Genomic DNA, 23,212 nt, shown 5'->3' with positions numbered 1-23,212 from the left:
TTTCTCTAAAAAATACTCCACACTTTTTTTCCCAAAGTTTGCAATTGCCATAAAAACTATCTTCGTGGAATCCGAGACATTAACCACAAATTATCTAATATTTTTCTAAAAAGCTACATTTTTTAATTTTAACTAAAGAAGATAATATAAAGACCAACCTTGGCTTAAAACCTGTAAAAAATGTGCGCAATCCATGAAATTGCTTCCACTACAATAGAATGAGAGTGTAGCAAAAAATAGTTGCGCTTTTATAACTAGAAGGGTAGGGAGACATCAGGTCCATTTCACAGCTTAAAAAGCTACTATTTTTGCTACAACAACGGGATAGCTACTCAGCAAACAGCGAAGAATAGCGTGGAAAAATAAAGCTAGGGAAAACTGGGGAGTCTATACAAGACTCCCTAGTCTGTCCCAGGTCTTTTTTAAAATTAAAACAGAGTCACAATTTTGTGATACAAACATAAACTTGAAAAAGACATAAATTCAGAAGAATGCAAGTGACCCCAATATTTATTATATTTCTTGAATTGTCAGGCCTTTGGTCACATACACAAAAAATAAATCAAAGAAGAGGAGGCTACTCAAAATCCTCATCAGATTTTGAGTGCTCATCATCGTCTTCGTCCTCCTCTTCACTTCCTTCTCCCACTTCATGCTCATAGTCTAGAACTTCCTCTTCCTCTTCCTCTTCCCCTTCATCCTACATACATGAAAACAAGAGCAAGGTAAGTGTAAAACAATAAAAGACAATTAGACACAATTAGACATAGATAAGAGAAGGGCTATTTCACTACTTACCTTGTCTACTTGAGTCCCCAAAATAGACTCGTCCATGCCTCACATACGCATCCATGCCCACAATTGCATACGGGAGGCTTTGTATCCATAATCATACTCCTCCTTTGTTGGGTCACATCCCAAAAACCTCCCTTTATAAAAAACAATTAAGAAAACATACAATTAGTTAAAGGAAACAATATAGTACAAAACAAAATGAAAGAGGAGAAGGAAATAATCAATTAAATAGGTACTTACGAAACGAGCAATGAAGGAGGACTTTCCTTCTAAGCCAAAGTGTGAAGCCCCTCACTTCCGTAATTGGGAAGCACTCACCACCACTGCTTGTTGTTGAAAAGAATGTGGGTGCTTTCTTATGAAGCTTCGTGCATGCCTCCACTCCTCCTGTGAGAAAATGTTGTAATTTTCTAAATTGTTCTTTGCCGCTCTCATGATGTTTGCTATCCTATTAGAGAGCAAAATATTTCTTTCTCTTAATCCATTCTTCTGAGAAGAAAATTCCTACATGTGGAATGGTAAAATCTAGCTTGAGCACATCAATGACATATTGCTTTGAGAGCTCGTCATATTCTTTTCACTTTTTAAAGGAGTTTATGAACTCTAGGTTAGCAAGTACATGCATGCAGTTCATGACTAGCTTCCCTTGTGCATCCATCACAAGGGCACCATCAACATCCACGTTGTATGGTAGGGTAAGTGGATCAAATGGTGTGATTGGTATCCTCGGGGGTGTCTCAAAATGAGTGGATGAGGGAGACTTCTCGAGAGACCTAGTGCTACTTTTGCCAAAGAAAAAGTAGCCTACTCCCCCTCGCTAGCACACCCTAGACTCCCTACTACATTGTCGTCATGGTGAAGATAGATGTGAGAGAGTAGGGGTGGGTATAGTTGATGTAGGTAGTGTAGGCTCATCACAACCATAATGTGATGGGCCTACACCACTCGGACCCGCATCACTCTGGCCTATGCCTATCAAAGGAGTGGACTTCCCCCATGGAGATGATTGGCCATATGAAGTAGATTGCCCATATGGCATCAAACTGGCCTGATGGTAAGGTAGCCTGCATGTAAGATTAAACAATAAGACTTAAAAAATGCATAAAGGGAAAACTTTGTGTATGTGAAAAGGTTTTGTTAAACCATACCGGTATCTAAGTGGACTATATCCAAGCCTATGACCCACATCGTTTGTATGATAGTGTAGATTTGCGACATTTGGGTCTTGGGTCAATCACATTGCCTATAAATACAACCTAACCCAAAAAAATGCATGAGTAAATTTGCGATATTTGGGTCCTGGGTCAATCACATTGCCTATAAATACAACCCAACCCGAAAAAAATGCATGAGTAAATTTCTTGAAGCATAAAACATTCATAAATAGCTATTCATAAAGGCCTTATACATAAAGCTCTATGCATAGAGCCTTATGCATAAAGCCTATGCATAGAGTCTACGCATAGAGCCTTATGCATAAGGCTCTATACATAGAGCCTTACGCATAGAGCCCTATGTATAGAGCCTATGCATAGAGCCTTATGCATAGAGCTTGAAAGAGCCTATGCATAGAGGTAAACCTAAGCTAAACCTAAACTCAACACCCAAGGGTGCATTAAAGGGAAAGCCTGCATAAGCAATTAAAAGAAGAAGAGAGCTTACCTCTTTTTTTGTGAAGCCAAAATAGAGGATTAGTGCAAGAGCTACAAAACAAAAGAGGCAAAAAAATAAGAATTCTCTAACACAAGAATGCTTAAATCTTAAACAAAAGAGGCAACATGTGATATTAGAACTTTATTAAGACCTAGAATACTACTTGGACAAGCAGGGTGGATAGTGCCCCTTTTGGATCGTAGCTTCTGAGGAATTTCCAAATGCTCCTCCCCATTGTTAAAGCCAAAAGAAACTTTTTTTGTAACTTCTCTTTTACAAGAGAAGGATAGTGAAAAGATCGAGGGCTCCCCCTCCACTATAGCCACCTACTTGCAGATAACCACTCCTAACTTGACTTAACCAACATTCTAGATGGCCTACAATAATGTCCCATATCTCTATGCATAAGCTCTACACATAGATCCTTATTCATAAAGCGACTCTTATGTATAAGCTCTATGCTAAATCCTAAATCCAGAACCCAAGGGTGCAAGAAACATGATCTTGCATTAATAATTACATGAATAAGAGAGCTTATCTCAACAATGTCAAGCCAAAGGAGGGTACAACAATGCAAGACCTACAAAACATAACATGAAAAAAAACTGATTAGTAACACATTTATGAGAAAATATCCTTGCATGATCTATATGCATGCATGCATAGAGCCAATGTATTCTCTAATATGTAAGAGGATCCCACTTCACAATACTTTCTTGACCTCCTTATATTAGCATGCAAAGTCACTTCTTATTGAGCTCTAACTTAAGGAGGTCTAGAAAGCATTGTGATGACTATGTCTATACACATGTAAACTCTATGAATATAGAGAATACCTTATGCATAGAAAACGAGAGCATAAGAAATATATGCTATATGCATAAGAGAGTATAAACATTTAAAAATCTTATACTCTCCATCCATGCAGAGCACTCCATATTAAAAAAGCATGAAGCCTTATGCATAAAGCTTGCATAAGGCTTATGCATAAATCCTACATAAAGTCTTTATGCGTAGAGCTTATACATAAGCCTTATGCAAGTTTTATGCATAAGGATTATGCAAGCTTAAATGCATAATAAGTCTTGTATAGAGTCTTATGCATAAATCTTACATAAGGCTATGCATAAGCCTTATGCAATATTTATGCATATTTCTTATGCTTAAGCCTTAAGCATAAAGCTTTCTTAAAGGATCTATGCATAGAGCTTACACATAAGTGATGAAAAACAGGTAGAGGGAGAGGATACACACACAGAGGAGCAAACCACCCTAATGTATTAGTCAAACCCTAACCATTGAGGGAAGCCATGTCCCATCTCACACAATACATGAAGCCATAATCCAAAAGCTACAACACACTACTTGTGTTGTGTCCACACACAGGTAACCCTAGCTACTATCCACACAACTATGACCATCTGGACGTAGTCTTTTATGTCTCACACATGCTACTACCTAACATGCCAGCACATAGTGCAACTGGCACAAGCTGACATCGAGCTTGAATCTCAATAGCCCCTCTCAAGCTCATGATGTACTACCATAGATGAAGATGTAGATGAGCTTGGGCTATCAAAGCTCTCAACACTCCCCCTCAAGCTCATCCCATGTACTCCCAACATAGTACCGAAGTACTCAAACTTCTTCCTGCTAAGTGGCTTTGTAAAGATGTCGGCCACCTGCTCTTCAGTCTTCACATACTATAAATCCACTGTACCATCCAACACTTTCTCTCTGACAAAATGATAGTGGACCTTTATATGTTTGGTCCTCGCATGAAAGAATGGATTCTTGGCCAACTGTATGCTGCTCATGTTGTCACAATGAATGACAACCTTGCCATCAATAGGCTTACCCAAATCAGCCAAGAGACTCTTTAACCATACTCCTTCACATGTAGCTATGGTTGCACCCCTATATTCAGCCTCTGTACTAGATCAAGCAATAGTAGGTTGCTTCTTACTTCTCCAACTCACCACTTCACTTCCAAATGTAAAGGCATAACCACTAGTAGACCTCCTGTCATACAAGCTACCTGCCCAATCTGCGTTCGCTTCACATTATGAATCTATTGTCTCAACAACACTGAGACTTATGAGCACTAGTATCTGTAAAACAACTTTACCAAAGTATCCCATGTATCCTTGGGATTCTCAGCATCATGTATATGTATGAGTATAGCATTCGAGATACATATAGACAAGTAATGCAAAACTTTGTATGCTCTCTCTGACCATTGTTTATGAGCTACAACTTGTTGTTATGTAGGTTGTCAGGGTAGATCCGGCTATGGCTCCGCACCTGTAACAAGATTCCAAAATCCTTTTCCTTTTAGAAAGCTTTTAATCCTATACTTCCATGCCTGGAAGTTCTTTCTATCCAACTTCTCACTTACAATCTATACTGGGTTGTCTGACATATTTGCTCAATGGAAATGCACCTTCTGCACACGTCCGATTCTATAAATGAGCCTTCCTCAGCTCAACCACACTCTAATAAGTGTCTCAGATACTCCAAAGTACTCAACCAACTTCACTGTTGATGTAGAAAATCACACTGATTGCATACAAATTGAACTGGCATACTCAGTCCAAAATACCATGTTTTGGCATGCTTTCCAAGGCTTCCAAATGCTTCAAATTGCAATATAGTGGTTCAATCAAGTGTGGATAACTTGCATTGACACCTGAACAGGCTCAACGTTGCATATTAACACCAACCAAGGTGCATACATACCAGAAATATCAAATCCCCTTCTCCGTTTTGAGAAAAACCAGTAGGAAAAGTGCTCTAATTTTTTCAATTCTTGTCCAAATTAGGGACCATGCATTCATTAGCTTAGCAATGATGTCTACTAACTCCATGTAAAAGGAATTAGACCAATTGTAAAAGTTGAGAGAGTAATTAGTCGATTAATGACCCGCTCTTTCACTAATCACTTTTTTAATCAGCTCATAATGCATAATTAGCTCTCCAAAATGCATAATTTCTCCAACAAACCACATAGCAACCTTCTCCTCTGTATGTATCACAATATTGCTAAAATAAGTTTGAAGTTCATCAACCACCCAAGCTTGTAGTTGACCTCAATTATGCAAAACTATGCAATTATGCCCTGTTTCTGGCTGCGTCGCCTGCTGTTATGGAGATTTGGAGAGTTGGTTGTGGCTATTAAAGCTATATGTGAGTTCCCAACACTCCTAGGCATGCACCCAAGCCACCAATTTGTTGATTTTTGCAAAAGACCAGCTCCAATTGCATCGAAATTGAACCTCTATTCTCTGTTTTTGTGAGGGCTTAAAAACAATATTTATCAAATCACTTCAATGCATCAAACTTGCTCCAAATTCACTCTGCACATGAGTTACCAACACATTCCCATTTGCCAGATACATGAATCTTTGCCAAATTTGCAACCATTTACCTCATACATTCACCACAATCAAGCTTCAATGGAGAGCTTGCAAAACAGAAATTTTTCTTTACTTTGGGCAACTCAAATCTGATATTGTTTGTGATTTTGCACCTGCAATCCACTCAAGGATGTTTAGTTTTCCTTACCCGGTAGGCCAAGCTCTCAGATTTGGTAAAAATTGGTGTGCTCCAAGCTTCACAGCTCCAATGGCAAGCTCCACAACTTTTCTTCATAGCTTCTTCTCCCTCTTCTCTCACTCACTCATAAACCCTAATAGAGAGCACCAAGCTCTGATACCATGATGAAAAACAGGTAGAGGGAGAGGATACACACACACACAGGAGCAAACCCTAATATATTAGTGAAACCCTAACCATAAAGGAAAGCCATGTCCCATCTCACACAATGCATAAAGCCATAATCCAAAATCTACAACACACTACTTGTGTTGTGTCCACACACAGCTAACCCTAGCTACTGTCCACACAAATATGACCAGCTGGACGCGGTCATTTATGTCTCACACATGCTACTACCTAAACATGCCAGCACATAGTGCAACTGGCACAAGCTGACATCGAGCTTGAATCTCAGCAAATAAGCTCTATGAAATCTTTATGCAAGCTTATGCATAATAAGGCTTTCATATAGTCGTATGCATAAAGGCTATGCATAAACCTTATGCAAGCTTTATGCATAAGCATTGTGTAAATCTTACATAAAGGCTTTATGCCTAGAGCTTATACATAAGCCTATTTGCAAGCTTTATACATAAGGCTTATGCATAAGCTCTAAGCATAATCTTACTTATTAATAAGGCTTATGCATAGATCTTATGCATAAGCTTCATGCAAGCTTGCAAGAATCCTATGCATAATGCATAAGCTTCATGCAAGCTTGCAAGAATCCTATGCATAGAGCTTGCATAGGCTTACAAGCTCTATGTAAGCCTATGCATAAGCTTCATGAAAGCTTGCAAGAAGCCTATTCTTAGAGCTTGAATAGGCTTGCAAGCTCTATGCATAAAGCCTATGCATAGGCTTTATGCATATAGCTTACAATAATCCTATGCATAAGCTTGCGAGAACCCTAAACTAACCCTAAACCTGGCACCCAAGGGTGCAATAATACATGGAAAAAACCATAAACAAGGAAAGGAAAAAGAGGGCTTACCTATTTTTTGAGAAGCCGAAGGAGAGGATTGGTGAAAGACCTAGAAAATAAAATAGTAAACAAAGTAATTAGCATAGATTAAGAACTAACTCACAAGTAATACAAAACCCTAAAAGCTCTATGTATGCATTGGGAGCTCTATGCATGTATATGGATCTCTATGCATGCATTGAGAGCTCTATACATTCATAGAGAGCTCTCAACATGCATAGAGGGACAAAAAAACCACAAAACCCTAAAAGCCCTAAACCCTAAAGAGCCATAAAAACATAATAGTAACAAGGGGGCTCTTACATTAAAAATCTAGATTTGTGAGTTATTAACTTGAATAAAACTTAAAAATAGCAACAAAATAAATCAAAAAGTTAGTAAGAATACTTCATTTTAACATATTAGCAAGCAAGAGACTAAGTGAAAGAGGAGAAGGAGAAGAAGAGGAAAACAAGATGAGTTTCTTTAACCTAATCCTAATTCATAAATGATTGAAAGGTTGTGGTTTATATTGCCCTAAACCTAGATTTTACATAGAAATCATAATAGAGAGCTTTGATGGAGAGCTCTCCATCAATTTTCTCTATTAGCACTCCTATGCATAGAGCTAGGGTTAGGGCAAGGGAAAGAGAGGGGAAGGGGAGAAAGGTAAAGGAAAGAGAGGGGAAGGAAAAGAAAAGCTATAGTTTATTCTTCCATTTTTTTCTATGCATAGAGTTCGGGTTAGGGCAAGGGAAATGAAAGAGACAGGAAGGGGAGAAAGGGAAAGGAAAGAGAGGGGAAGGGAAATAAAAGCTATAGTTTATTCTTCCATTTTTTTATATGCATAATTTATTCTTCCAATTGCTATAGTTGGTTGTGTGGAGACAAGAAAGTGAAAGAGGCTATTTACAAAATGGGAAGCTTGGTGAGGTATGAATCTTCTCTTCAATTCACTAGCTAAGTTATATTTAATATTTGGTATTCTCATGCAATCACATGTTACATATAATAAATAGTACACATGATTGCTATGTATGTAGGTACATATCCTTAAAGGAGATAGATTCTACATGTAATCACATGTTATTCTATATTTGGTATTCTCATGAAATCACATGTTACATATAATAAATAGTACACATGATTGCTATGTATGTAGGTACATATCCTTAAAGGAGATAGATTCTACATGCAATCACATATTCTATATTTGGTATTCTCATGCAATCATATGTTACGTATAATAAATAGTACACATGATTGCTATGTATGTAGTACATATCCTTAAAGGAGATAGATTCTACATCCATTGAGATGGCTTGTTGAGGAGGATGATCGACTACTCACTAATGTGCCACAAGGACAAGGAAGGCAACAAAGATTGGATGAAGCATTATGCCAAAAGGTGAATACATTTTACATTCTAAATAGTCCCATCATGGTTGGAGAAGTGGATTGGGAGATACAAGGATGCAATCAATAGAAGAAAGGATGAGAGAAGAGCTTTCAGAAGAAAATAGATGCTTGCCATTCTTGCCCGGTCTAGAACCTCTACCAAATGTGATCAATATAGAATGGATTTGTATGGAAATATCAATGGCATTGAAAAATGGAGAGATGATTACAAGAGAAGAGTATGAGTATGCACAAGGATGTGACCCTCATGTAAGTATATTCTTTATCTTTTTCTCATGCTTCTATTGTTATATACCTTGTTTAATACACTATACTAAATGTCATGCTTTTGTTTAATGTTAGTATACAAACTATATAATCTAATATAGTTAGAGGGTAGGAATTTTTTCATAGAGCATGTGGATTCTAAAAGAAACACATTTGATTGTGGTGTGATGGCAATTTTTGAGCAAGAAAGTTGAGCTAGTAAACATGATACCAATGTCATAGAGAACAATCTCGAGTATTGTGGAACTATTTAAGATATTCTTAAGGTTGGGTTTAGAGCAGTAAGTCTGTTCATCTTTGATGTCAAATGATTAAAGGTGATATATAGAGGTTCTCAAGCAACCGTGAAAAACATCCAAATGGGTTCTTTCAAATTGATTCCACCAAGTTTTGGAAGGATGAGAAAAATACTTTCGTACTAACTCAACATTGTTAATAGATTAGTAACCCAACCAATCATCAATAAATCTTGATGTAGTATAATGAAAGTGTAACCCCTTGCCTTGTGATTTCAAGTTGTGTTTCACAACACTGATCGAATTGGTCCAAAGTGATGGTATGTTAAACAAGTTTTCCCTTATTCAAAACATATCTTTCAAGATCAAGATATTGAGGCCAAATCTCTAGATGAGGTGCAAGTACTACCTCAAATCAACTCATTGGAAGAAGACGATGAAGAAAATAATTTAGAGGAGGCCCATCAAGAGCATGCGGAACATCAATTTGAAGAAGATGATAAGTCACCTATTGATCACATGACAATGCTTAATTGGATAATGATACTGATATTGATATACCTCATCTTTTCCTTGAGCTTCCATTAGATATAGACATAGATGAAGAAACACATATGGATCTGTTGACATTGTTCCCCTTCAAAAGTTTTCAACTATCTTTATTTTTTTACTTGAAACATGTCTCTAAGGGTTATGATGGATGTTTTTTAAAAACTATAATCATTTTTGTGTGTATGTGATATGTACAACTTAAATTCATCACTCAACAACTCTCTGGAATTTTATGCAATGAGAATAGCAGCAACAAAATCTCACTCTGTGACTATCTCTCTAAGCAACGAAATTACAGTATAGCAACAAAATTTCACATCTATTGTCGCTGCTCGGTAGTAAAATTTTGCTTTGTTGCTATGGTCATTGGTAAGCAACAACATAGTTCCCCAACATCCCAAAAGCCTAAATGCTGCTGGAACGCTACTATGTCCCCCCTCCCCCCCGCCCCCTGATGTGTTGTAGTGTTATGGCATGCTCACAAGATCAAATTCTAACTTGTGAAATTGAAAAGTGAGGCTCTCCACCTCCTTTTAAAGCCCTCTCTCAGTATTTTTGGATAATTTATATAATTTTTAAAATTTAATAATAAAAATCCAAAGTAAAGTTTAGATAAACTCTAGCCAAGTCTCGAGAGCCTCATTTAAAAAGTACAAGTGTTCCTTTTTGGTGAGAGAGTAATAACATGGAGATCATAAGCGGTCCTCTCGCAAGTCCTCTCCTTTTCTGTCCATCTCCTTCACAAAATTATAGCACAGATATTGAAACAATCAACCGGACCCCCACCTCCAACAGTCCTCCATTTTTTGTCCATCTCCTTTTTTGTCCATCTCCTTTTATGTCCACCATCTCCTTCACAAACTTCCACTTTGAGCACAAATATTGAAGTGATCAACCGGACCTGCACCTCCAACAAACTTCAATCTAAGAAATCAGCATGCACATTGAGAATCGACCCCAACAACACGAAGAAAATAACTTCAAGAGGTGCAAGGAAGGCAAGGATACTTTCAAGGATTTACATACCTAACACAAGTAGAGAATTTTGTTGTAACAAAAAACATTTGAGGTCACTAGGATACAAAAAATCCAACAAGAACGGCTACATTTTCTAGGTTGAAAAGAGCACAAAAAGTTTCTACTTGAGGACTTGAGTGAGCCTCCTCCTCCTCACAGTAACCAAGTATGTTGTTAGTGAAATGGTGGTATGAAAGTTTTTGTCCTCAGAAACTTAAGAATAGGGAAACAAATTTCAAGCAGATGACTTGCGGTGTTTCAAGTAGCTTTTAGTTCACAAGAAACAATGTAGCTTTCATTTAGGCAATGGCTTGAAAGTTTTGTGTTTCTCAATGGGGAAGGTCTTCCAAATTCTAAATTCACTCATTTGAGTAATAGTTTCACAAAGAAAGAAGTCTACAAGAGAGATATACATAAAAAGCATTCTAAATAAGCATAAAGATTAACTTTTTGTGATTAATCATTAAAATTCTTAGAGAAAGCTTGATTTGCATTAAAAACAACTAATTAAAAACTTCTCATGCTTGAGAGGGATTGAGAAGTGAAATCATTTTAGATGCATTAACAAAAACCATGAAATTCCTTCTTACCTCTAGGTTTGACTTGCTTCTTTATCTAGAAGTGAAGCCCCCAACCAATCAATTGTTTTAGTGAGTTGAGAAGAAAGCTCCAAGAGTTGTTGAAGAGCGAGAGAAGCTCCAAGCTCCCCAAAAGTCGAGGATTTTTAAGGGATAATAGAAAATATGATTATTTTAATGTAATAGTGGCATGGTATAGCTCACAGATGAGAATATAAAAGAATGAGGGTCTATTTATAGGTGAAGCAAGTCACTAACTGAGTCCAACTAAGTTCTAGAATTTTCTAGCTTCATTTTGGCTGAATTTGGATAAGATTTCGACCAGTTTAGCTCCCATTTTGATCTAGTTTGATCCAGGAGAGAGGAGAGAGGAGAGATAAAAATATCTCAATATTTTTGAATTAAAAACCCTCCCACACATGTGAAGGAGGCGCCTACCTCAAAGGTCTCCCCTTCCTTACCAAGGTGTCAAAAATTCATCATTTCTCTAAAATATCTCATTTTTTTAGTAATATCTCTTAATTTTTAACTAATAAACCTTGTACTTAGTCAAATTATCATCTTATGTGAGCATCATTAAATAATTTTTTTAGATTTTTAAGAAAATATTTAGACTCAATAATATAATTTTTTTGTAAAAATAATGCTTATCATCGTTTCACACTAATTTTTACGATTTTTTCGTGATTTTTGGGCTGTTTTTTGCCTCGATTTTCAGGTTGAATTTTGAGGTTACTGGTCGGAGGCCACAATGGTCGATTTTGACTTCGAAAGAACAAGTCCAAAGTCGAAGAGCTAGATGTCAGATTTTCAATGAGCCCTAGAGCGCCTTCATCGGATATACGGTTTGAGAGATACGAGCCTCCAAACAGGGGTGGTTGTCATGTGGTCGACGTACCCCTTTTCACGCTGGAATTGTCTTTGCAGCTGCATTTTTTGGCCAGAATTGCCTTCACGGCCAAAATTTTTTACCGGAATTGCCTTTCATGGCCGGAATTTTTTGACGGATTTCCCTTCGACCGGAATTTTTCACCGAAATTGTCTTCTACGGTCGAAAATTTTTGGCCGAATTTGTCTTTCACGGCTAGAATTTTTCGTCGGAATTGTCTTTTAAAGGCCGGAATTTTTTGCTAGATTTGCCTTTCATGGGCAGAAATTTTTCGCCGGATTTGTCTTTAACGACTAGAATTTTTGGCCGGATTTGCCTTTCACTCACGACCAAAATTTTTTGTCGGAATCGCATTACCTTTCATGGCCGGAATTGCATTACCTTTCATGGCCGGATTTGTCTTTCACAGTCAGAATTTTTGGCTGAAACTGCCTTTCACGGTCAAAATTTTTCGTCGGATTTACCTTTCACGACCAGATTTTTTTGCCGAAATTGCCTTTTAGACTGGAATTTTTTGCCGGAATTTCCTTTCACGGCCAAAAATTTTGGCTGAAAATGTCTTCACAGTAGATTTTTTTTAAAAAAATTTCAATTTTTAAATTTTAAATTTTTTTTACTTTTTAAAAAATTTTAACTTTTTTTTAGTCTAGTGGAAAATATGAATTTTCCTTTTTGGAGGGAATAATCTTTGAATTCAAAATGAAAGGGATATGGGCATTTTCCTAAAAAGGTAAGTGGGAATCAAAAATGTCAACCTTTTAATGACACCCCTTACACCCTTCATAAATGACCCCCAAAATGGACAAATTGACAACTCATGAGCATCTACTCATTGAATGCTCATTAGCCTTAATGAGTTATGTAAAAAAGTGATTAAAGATTAATCCAAGATTTATCCTTTCACTAATCTTTCCCTCTTTTACACTAATCAAAGACTCTAATTAACCACTAATCCCTAATTAATTCACACAATTGAGCATATCATTGGATAGAGCAAGGGAATGCTAATCTTTGTGAATCAACAATGGTGTAAATTAATCTAAAATAGGAGATTAATTAGACTCTTAATTATAGTCTCCTCTTTTAAGGTAAAAGTAATCAAAGAGTTAAATTTCTCAAATCGATGAAAATTTTAAAGTTATTAGGTGTTTTGATGTATCTAAATGCTCTCAAAACACTTGAGTGAAAACCCCAATTTTGACTACTTATATCATCAATTTAGACCCCAATTACCACATTTTCTAAATTTTTGGCCTCTTGAACAAGATTAATCACCCTTAATGACAAAACAAGTCCATTAAGAGAAATTAATCAAATTCAAGGATTTTTTTGATGGTTTGAAGAAATATTTTTAAAATATTGAGCTACTCCTTATGCTTGCTAACACTCTAATCCAAACAATTTCAATAAAAAATACATAATTAAACTAAAATTAATGATCTTAGTTCTATGTTTAAACTAAAGAGAGCTAACATTCACTAAAAATTGCATCTATTGCATTGTTTGATGCAATGGATGCAAACTAAGCCTAATACAAACTATGTGCAAGCCCTAAGAATATGGAAAACCACCAAAACAACAAATTAATCTAAAAATCAAGCAAAAAGCATTCTTTAAAAAAACAAAAAAGAGAGCTATTTTATACCAAATCTCACACAAATCACCATCAAATCCACATCTTTTTCATGGAAAACCATTAATAAAGATGATGGGAAATGGATTATGCATAGATTAGAGGCAAAACGATGGAAAAAGCCAAGGGATGGCTCCCCAACACGTGGCGCCAAAAATGTTATGGCTCACCCTAACCCTCCTTAAAGTACATCCAAAAAGAGATTACCTGGTAAACTGCAACTACCATGAGGATCTTTCCAATGGCCAAGATCATAACCTTGAGGTTTGCAAGCTCTACAACTTCTTAAGAAGCAATTCCACCGCATCTCGTGAGCATTGTCACACTGCCGTGTTGCACTACGTTCATATCATGAATGTATGACCCTTTGGTGTATTTATCGTGGCTCCTTGATGTAAGATAATGGCGCTAGCTCTTGTTAATCCTAGAACTGGATTAACCTGTGTATATTGCTAAGGACTTGACTTTAGCTGACTTTAGTTGAAGAAGATGAGTTGGTTACCCTCAAGGAATTTAAGGATTGTTCTGCCTAGAATTACAAGGAGATGAAGGGTGTACCACCTGGTGCAGCATACGATCCCAATCATGGAAGGATCAAGAAAACTAGGCAGAAACCTAAGTATGAGATAGATAAATAGATAGAGGAAATAGATAAACTCATTGTTTTGCAGATTTCATCTATGAGATAGAACATACGGATTGGTTGTCACCAATCGTAATAGTGCCAAAAAATAATGGAAAACTTAGGGTATGTGTTGATCTTAAAAAAGTCAATGCAGCTACTAGGAAAGACCATTATCCATTATCCTACACGGAACATGTTTTGGAGAGAATGGTTGGTGAAGAAGCTTACAGCTTCTTGGATGGATTTTTAGGCTTTAATCAGGTGTCAATAGCACCAGAGGACCAGCAAACAACTTCCAATACAATGTGGGAGACGTTTGCATACAGAGTCATGCCCTTTGCTCTCACCAATACCTCAGTAACATTCCAATGATTGATGTGCGCAACCTTTAAAGACTACTTGCAGAAGTGGTTGGAGGTATTCATCAATGATCTATGTGCACACTCTCAATGGGCAGACCATCTTGCTTGCTTAAGGAAGGTGTTCGAGCGATGTCGATTATATCGTATATCCTTAAACCCTTTAAAGTGCCAATTTTGGGTCAAACATGGTGCGATATTGGGACACATTGTCTCAAAGAATGGTATATCCATGGATGACAGCAAGGTCAAGTTGATCTTGGAGATACCACTGCCCATTAATTATAAACGGTGTGCAAAGATTTAGGGACCACGTTGGGTATTACCACCGCTTCATAATCTTCTATGCTAAAATCGATAGGCCATTGTACAAGTTACTCATTATCTTTAAATGGACTAAGGAATTCCAGGAAGCATATGATCGATTGAAGCAGGCATTGGCTAGCGCGCCAATTCTAAGACCCCCCAATTGGAATCTCATATTTCATGTGCATATTGATGCATCAAACTTTGCTATTGGATGCGTACTAGCAGAGCTCGGTGAGTTCAAATTGAACTATCCAATCTGCTTTACTAGTTGTCAATTGAATGATGCAGAGGTGAATTACACCACCACAGAGCGAAAAGGGTTGTCCATGGTTTATGCTGTTAAGAAGTATCGACATTACCTATTGGCCAAAAAAATTCGTATTCTTCATGGACCATCAAGCCTTATTATACTTGGTAAATAAGCCTTGCACCACGGAAAGAATCACATGGCTGGTTGCTATTACTATTGGAATTCGACTTTATAGTTACAATAAGGAAATGGACATAGCATGTGCTAGCTAATCATATGTCAAGAATCACATGGCTGGTTGCTTTTACTATTGGAATTTGACTTTATAGTTACGGTAAGGAAAGGGACATAGCATGTGTCATATGTCAAGAATTCCAAATGGGAAACCAACAACTGGTGTTAATGTGATGACCTCCCTAATGCTTGTTTGTTCAAACTAGACATGGTACCTGAATGGAGCGAGGAGATATCAGATTATCTAGCTTATGGTTTTTCGTAGAAACACCCTTGAACAAAGATAAAAATATGGATGTGGATGTGAATGTGATGAGATGTGATGATATGTGAATGGGGGTGATGTGATGTAAATGGATGAGAATGAGATGTGAAGTGATAGATGTGCATGTGAATGAATGGATGGATGTGGATAGATGTGAATGTGAATGAATGGATTGATGTGGACGAATGTGATGAGATGTGAATGGATGTAATGAGATATGGATGTGATGTAATGTAGACGGAATGAATGAGATGTGATATGAATGTGATGAGGATATGAATGTGATGAGATGTGAATGGATGTGATGAGATATGGATAGATGTGGATGTGATGTAATGTAGACGGAATGAATGAGATGTGATATGAATGAGATGTGATGAGGATATAAATGTAATGAGATGTGAATGGATGTGATGAGATATGGATAGATGTGGATGTGATGTAATGTAGATGGAAAGAATGAGATGTGATATGAATAGATGTGGACGTGATGTAATGTGGATGGAATGAATGTGATGTGATATGGATGGAATGAATGTGATGTGATAAGGATAGATGTGAATGGAATGTATGTGATGTGATGAGGATGCAATGAATGTGATGGATGTGAATGGATGTGAATGGATGTGATGGGTGTGATGGGTGTGATGGATGTGAATGGGTGTGATGGTGGGTGTGATGGGTGCGATGGATGTAATGGAAAGTCATGCATTGTCCACATCAACACTGCTTTTAAGTCGAAGTGTCGAGAGGAGGGAGGCCTACTAATGTCCACTACCGCAACACCTCTCCATAGTTCCTCCAACTCATCAATCAACGGTTCAAGATAAACATCCATATGCTTGACTTTATGTTTCCCTGGAATTAGAAGGGATAACATAAGATGTCCCTTCTTGATCGCCATTGATGGTGGAAGGTTGTAATTCACCAACACAACTGGCCACATGCTGTATGCGGTGCTCTTGAAACCAAATGGATTCACTCCATCCATACCTAGGCCAAGTCTCAAGTTTCTGGGCTCTGTTTTAAAGCTGGGCCACTGATCTTCAATATGCTTCCAAGAAGGAGTGTCTGCAGGAATTCTCCACATGCCATCATCCAATTGATGTGAGGAATGCCATGACATGAGCTCTGCTACTATGGATTTGCACTTGAACATGTGTTTGATGCGAGGAATTATAGGAAAGTGTCGCAAGACTTTACGAGGTACATCAAAACTCTTCACATCTGTTCTATACCTTGCTTCACCACAAGTGGGACAATGTCGAGCCGCCTTATGCGTCCCACGAAAGAGAATGCAATCATTGACGCATGCATGTATGCGATCATAATCCAATCCTCCAAGAGATGTCACATAGCGCCTCGCTTTGTCTCTTGAGATGGGTAGTCTATTCCCCTTTGGAAGCATGTTTGATAATAGCCTGCATCCAATATCATCAATTAGCCTTAAATCCTAAACCCTAGATCGTAAACCCAAAACCACTAATTCAAATTTGCAAGTTACAATGCTTACTTCAATAATGCATCAAGACTTGCATTGCTCCATCCATAAACTGTTTGTATATTGAGCAGTTCAAGTGAAGCACGTAAAATAAAGAATGTGCACCCTTCAAAAACCGGTGTCGATGAAGCGTTGTAGAGATGCTCTTGTTCCATATCATTGTCATCCATATCTTTGTGATCATCCCTAAAAAGATTCCGCACCATATCATCAAACACTTCCTCTTCCACAACTTCGTGGGGTGTAGGGCTATTGTCATCCCTTTCCCACTCATCTCTGACAATAGATCCTAAAGCTCCAGTATCATCTCATCGACGCTTTGCATGCTCTTGCCGTGCATACGGCACCATGTTAGGGTGTGGTATTGCATCTTGCTTCAATCACAGTATATATATTACAACGTACTCCATTAATTTGGACACCATGAGTCATTTGAATACTATCAATTTACATCTACTCACCTCTAAACCTGTTTGAATCCATTCTCCATACATCGAGATGTGATTCAAGGTAATTCGACGCGCTCGTACAATGAATCCTTGACATCGATTACACGTACACTTGATCCTTTGTCCTAGCCACACATCGCAATCACGATGATGCATTGTCTCATTCTCACCAGAACTGCTTGAAGAGGTTGATGACATCCTATGTACAAAATAACCAACACACAAACAGGATGAGTTTTTAATGAAAGCAAAAAAAGTCTCTGTGTCGCGTGTAATAATGCATTTGAACTGTGCCTAAACGCGTGTACAGGAGCGTGTATAAACGCCGCTATCTTTAAATAAATGCGCTTTTACACGTGCTTTACACACAACCTCCTGCGTATACCTACCCCGCAACTCGCCGCCTTACTTCAAAATCCATTTGCTCCATACTTTCTCTTCCTCCATCGCCGCCAATCCTCTTCCTCCATCGCTGCCAATCCTGCCTCTTCTAACGGCCTTCTACTCACCTAGCCTACCCAAAGCAAGTGCAAGCAGAGTACCAGGGTGCAGAGAGTAGAAAGGGGAGAAAGAATCCAGCCTTAAAGAATCCAGAAACTCACTTTTCGAGAGGTCAGTGGTCCTTTGTTTACGCAAACGTATTGCCTTCTTTCCTTGTACTCGTGCAGTTTCTAGCTGATTGTGACAGTGCTGGTAGTTTAAAAGTACCTTTGTCTGTTGGTTGTCGATCGCTTTTTCAAAAGTTTTTCACCGAGAACACGTGTAGGAGCGCGTGTAGGAGCGCATGTAGTCTGTTTGCACAGTGACTTCACGCGACTGTACACGCGATTCTGCACGTGCTATTACACGCGATTCTGCTCCTTCTCTATTCATATCTTTTCTGGTAGTTTGAAGATGTATCATGCTTCACACTTTCCATGTCTGAATTGAGGGAAAATTTCACATGTTTGTGATAGTCATTGAGGGGAAATTTCATTTTTGCAGATTCTTCATGGATCCAGGCTCTTCCTCCGATCCGTTTGCATACGCCACTTGGATGATGGAGATGATAAATCATTTTGGGCGCCATCCTGGTCCAGTGGAGCTAATAGAGTACATGTATGCCCATCCCCCTCCTAGACTCCCAGGTATCACCGTGGCCCCGAGTATACATGCCACTCCACTGCCGTCTATGCCTGCGAGTCCGGCGAGACGGCCTAGAGCTTCTCCTCTTCCACGCTCACCAAGGAGACATACCCCTACACAGACACACTCACGCACACCCTCCCAGGTACTATCACGTGAGGGCTCACGGCCACCATCACGTGCTTCCTCACAGCCACAGTCACGTACAGCATCCCCTAGTCATGACTACTCCCACAGTACAGATGAGAGCCAACGCCGCAATAGGGAGAGTGGGAGTGGAGGATGCGGCGGGTGCTTTGGTGGGGGGGGTAGTAGGGCACACGGTGAGAGAGGGGATAGAGGGAGGCATGTATGAGGAGACAGTGAGGATGAGGAGGAGGTGAGAGAGGTGGAGGGAGTGATTTTCTACGATGTTACGGATAGGGGCGGGGTAGTCATGGATGCGAGGGGGAAAGACGTGATGGAGTATATGCGGGGGGTAGTTTCAAACATGTATAGAAATTGTTTTATAAAATTTAAAGATCAGGATAGCCGATTAGTTAGGGAGGTCCTAGAGTCTGTACATAGTCGGTACCCCAATCCCCCACGAGCGACATTCTCGGATGTATGGGGAAGGACGCGAGTAAGGGAGATCTTAATAAAAGATCTCACCTTAAGAAACTCACGTACGATGATGGGGTCAATGTAGCTGCGGGTGGCTATCCTTGCGAGAAACCTGCCACTGCACACAAACGCGAGTGGAAGGAGGCAAAGAAGCGAGCAGAGGGTGGCGTGAAGAGCAGGCAGCATGTGGAGGCACGACGGATCCAGATGGAGACCATTGGATCGTCGCATTTCGGATCTGGCGACGTCGAGTCATGGGAGGCATAGTTCGTAAGTAAGTTACCACTTTATTTGATTGTTTACTTAATTCATTGATTCTATGATTGTTTTAATCTTACAAACTGTCTTGATTATGTTACAGTGACGGGTTATGGGGAGGAGTCCCACAGCCCACGAGACTGGGTATGCTCGCCGGCATAGTAGACGTGACACGTGGGCCCTCTTCAGAACCGAGGGACGTATTACGGACGCGCAGTTTGACACGGCCATGAGACCATACGGTCGACAGGTACTTGAAAACTCTAAATGAATGATTTTGGTTTATTGAATTACATATATATGTATACTTACATACGATATATTACTTGAACAGGCACAAGCTGCTGCTGCACCTGCTGATGCTCCTGCCCCTGATGATCCACCCGCCACTGCTGATGTTCCTGCCACTGCTCCTGTTGGACATGAGCACTACTCATCGGAATATACCGATGTGAGCTCATCTGATCATGGAGGGAGCAGAGGGTCTTCATCATCCTCTGATTGGTCAGACTAATTTCGGATATGGTTGTATATAAATTTTTGTAACTGAAGCCATGGGCTTTTTTAGACCTCCCTATTTGTCTTTGTATATATTTGTTTCTAATTGAAGCCATGGGCTACTTCGACATATGGACTCCCTTGTACACATTAAATTTTGATAGTAATATTGAATCGTGAATTGATAGTATGTTTGTCTTGAATCATGTATTGACAATGTATGCATTCATGTTGTTCTTGAATCGATAATGACACCGCACTAAATCTAAATCTTCCTCGTCGATGGTGCAATGCACCAAAAAAAAATTCCAGAGAGTGCCTTTGGGTGGTGGAATGCTGGAACAGCATCCAGGTACCCAAAAGCACTCGCTAGATTTTTTTTATTTCTCTGTGTTTGCATGTATAAGCGCGTCAAATCTGTAAAAGTCGCGTCTAAATACACGGATGGTCTGTTAAATGCGCGTGTATATTTGCAGGTAATCTGCAAAAACGCGTGTATTGGCTCGTGTATTCGCATGGCTGACTGTGTCTATACACGCGCATTTACACGCATGTCTGGTCGCAATGATACACGCGCTAGTACACGGGCCCGACACTTTTTTTCCCAAGTCATTTCGCGCGGCCAGGAGCGCGGGTATGAGCCCGATCCCTTGTAGTGTTGGTGATCCACATGCGACAAATCCTAATAAAACATCATAAGTCAATTGATTAATAAGACATAATGGTGCTACCATAACAACATGAACATACAATATCAGGTAATTATTTATATATGTTCAATAGATAACATGAATTTTGTACCTAAAAAAGAAGGATACCATTCCAGCAGCTTTCACACGCTCATTCATGTTGAGCGTAGGAGATAGAAAAATATCAATGTATGCTGCCACAATTGAGAGATACACCTTTGTACCAAGTGTTCACTCTTGACGATGATTGGATCCCATCTCCAAGAGCTCTAAACAATTTTGAACTTTTCGTCCGGCTATCTATCCTCTATGCTGATCTCCAATTTTGTCTATCTTTTCTCTCTATATCTCCTTCTTGCAAACTAGGATCATCAACCTTGAAACTTTGATATACCAAGGCTATATGATTCAAGGTGACAAGATCATTACCAAGCACTAATGTTTTAGATGCATTATCTAGAGGATTAATCATCTTCTTTCCATTATGTATATAATGTTGGTCATGTAATCCAATGATGCTTCCATCATCTTCCATAGAAGCTGTGAATGGCCAACTTTTCCAAGGAATTGAGTATCGAACACCTGTAAGAGAGCTATAATCTTCAACCATAAGCTTTCTTCGCCTTGAATCTCCATCAGAAGCATGACCAAGTATTGGTCCAATCACATCCTTCACATACATATTCCAATGCAAATTGACTTCTTTCCATTGCTCCTTGATGGACATAGAGTCAAACCTATTACAAGTTAGTTGTATAAGAAGAACTAACTTTGGCAAGCATTCAGCAAGAGGATTTGCAATCAATACTCTTGCATAGTGGGCAATCACATTATGCTCAAATGCATCAACAATTCTATGATAACCATTTTCACCATCTCCAACATGTACTACGAAATTTGAAATGCATGTGTGATCTATCTTCTTTCCACAAAAACCAACAATTTGGTCATCTCTTGCTATCCACCACTCCCCTAGTGTGTGGAGTGTTGGTTTACAAATAGGAGATAGGACTTTTGAATGTACATGGGAATGACCATTTGGTCTTTAAGCAATAATCTTCGTGGATGAGGTTGGCTTCATGAGAGGCCTCTACATCTTTGTATGATTCCTTGATGTGATGTTCTTCCACAATCTAGTTCATATAAGTCCGTTTATTCAATCTCCTACTTGTTTCTGTGATCATGGAGATTTTAGCTTTCCTCCTGATATTGATCCTCATGCTGGCGGCAAATCTCCTTAATTTGCTGAATCTTGTTGCAGCCGAACCCTTCAATGTGCATGTGGAGAATGCAGGCATAGCTTCCATGCACAGCGCAGTGACTCACAAAGGCACTGTGATTTTGCTGGACAGGACAGACATAGGGCCATCACAAATCAAGCTACCCAAGGGCAAATGCAGAAACGATTTCAATGACCTCACTCTCAAAATTGACTGCACCGCCCACTCCATCATGTTCAATCCTGCCCAAAACACCATCCGCCCTCTCACCATCCTCACAGACACATGGTGCTCCTCCGGCCAATTCTTGTCAGATGGAACATTATTGCATACAGGAGGTGATTTCGATGGTCTCTACAAAATCAGGAGGCTAACACGTCGAGAGCCGCCTAGACTTGTTGCAATCAAACCTTGTCCTAATTCACGTACTTGCGATATTTGTTTGGCTAGGATAAGAGATACCTGCACATAGAGACGCTGCCTTCCGTGTTGGGGATTCAGATTGGAAACTGGAAAAAGACCACCATGCCTCCCCCTACAGCATGACACACAGCTTGACTTGAGCAATATTAAATCAAAGACAAGCATTTGAACCTTTGGAAGCAGTCAGCAATGTTTACATTCTATACTTGAAAGAGATTCTAAGGCCGCTACTAATGTACCTTGGCTGTAGAAATTGCAGACAAGAAGCATAGAAGACTTGCCAATAATGTGAGAAGCTTTTGGCTATGGCGATGATAGCTGCTACTGGAGTGAAGCTCGAACGTGGCGGCCAATCTTTTTGTGGAGAAGAAGAAGTTATCTGAAAAACTAAGGGTTTTAAAAAACCTTATTATTTGTGGATGAAAAATCCCTATGAATATATGGTGCATATGAAAACCCCCTATCATACATGAAAAAATGGCACAATATTGGCTTGTGTGGTAAACTATGGATGTATTTGATTGTGATCAACATTTGCGGGTGCCCTGCCCTTGCATTGACATAAAATGGATGTAATTTTCTCTCACCCATGTTTATGAGGGTCCTTTGCCCGAGCCCACGGGTGCTCAAAAAGATATTTAATTGTGGTGTGTAGGAGTAGTGTACATTGTCAAGGTCTCTTGTATGCCATTGAGAAACCAATCTATGGAGAGAGGTGATCAAATGCATTCCCCCCCCCCACCCTTCTTTTTTCCCTCTATCCCCTCCTTAAATTTAAGTTCAATATAGGAAATTAAGAGGGGT

The 23,212-nt window shown here is 39.0% G+C and overlaps 1 protein-coding gene across 1 annotated transcript; it reads right to left on the bottom strand.

Annotated features, from left to right (window-relative positions):
* Positions 1-380: 380 nt before the first annotated feature.
* Positions 381-22,999, bottom strand: LOC147641956 (uncharacterized). Its single transcript, XM_086798377.1, has 6 exons — positions 22,996-22,999; positions 22,648-22,838; positions 22,448-22,520; positions 1,036-1,182; positions 799-929; positions 381-700 (listed from the first exon to the last, which is right to left on the bottom strand). The coding sequence occupies exons 1-5, from the start codon at positions 22,997-22,999 to the stop codon at positions 838-840; spliced, it is 507 nt and encodes a 168-aa protein (XP_086654503.1). The 3' UTR covers positions 381-700; positions 799-837.
* Between the last annotated feature and the right edge of the window lie 213 nt (positions 23,000-23,212).

The sequence above is a fragment of the Cibotium barometz genome, chromosome 1, assembly GCF_041138505.1.
Source record: "Cibotium barometz isolate CiBa-2024 chromosome 1, ASM4113850v1, whole genome shotgun sequence".
Taxonomy (NCBI): domain Eukaryota; kingdom Viridiplantae; phylum Streptophyta; class Polypodiopsida; order Cyatheales; family Cibotiaceae; genus Cibotium; species Cibotium barometz.
Note: the sequence above shows the minus strand (reverse complement) of the source record. Positions and strands in the feature narration are given on the sequence as shown.

Bases quoted from the DNA above. Each gene is read 5' to 3' on its own strand.
- LOC147641956 (XM_086798377.1), bottom strand. The intron at 22,521-22,647 runs GTACATTAGTAG...GTCATGCTGTAG, and splicing joins CTGCAATTTCTACAGCCAAG to GGGGAGGCATGGTGGTCTTT. The intron at 1,183-22,447 runs GTATCTCTTATC...ATTTTCTCACAG, and splicing joins GGCAGCGTCTCTATGTGCAG to GAGGAGTGGAGGCATGCACG.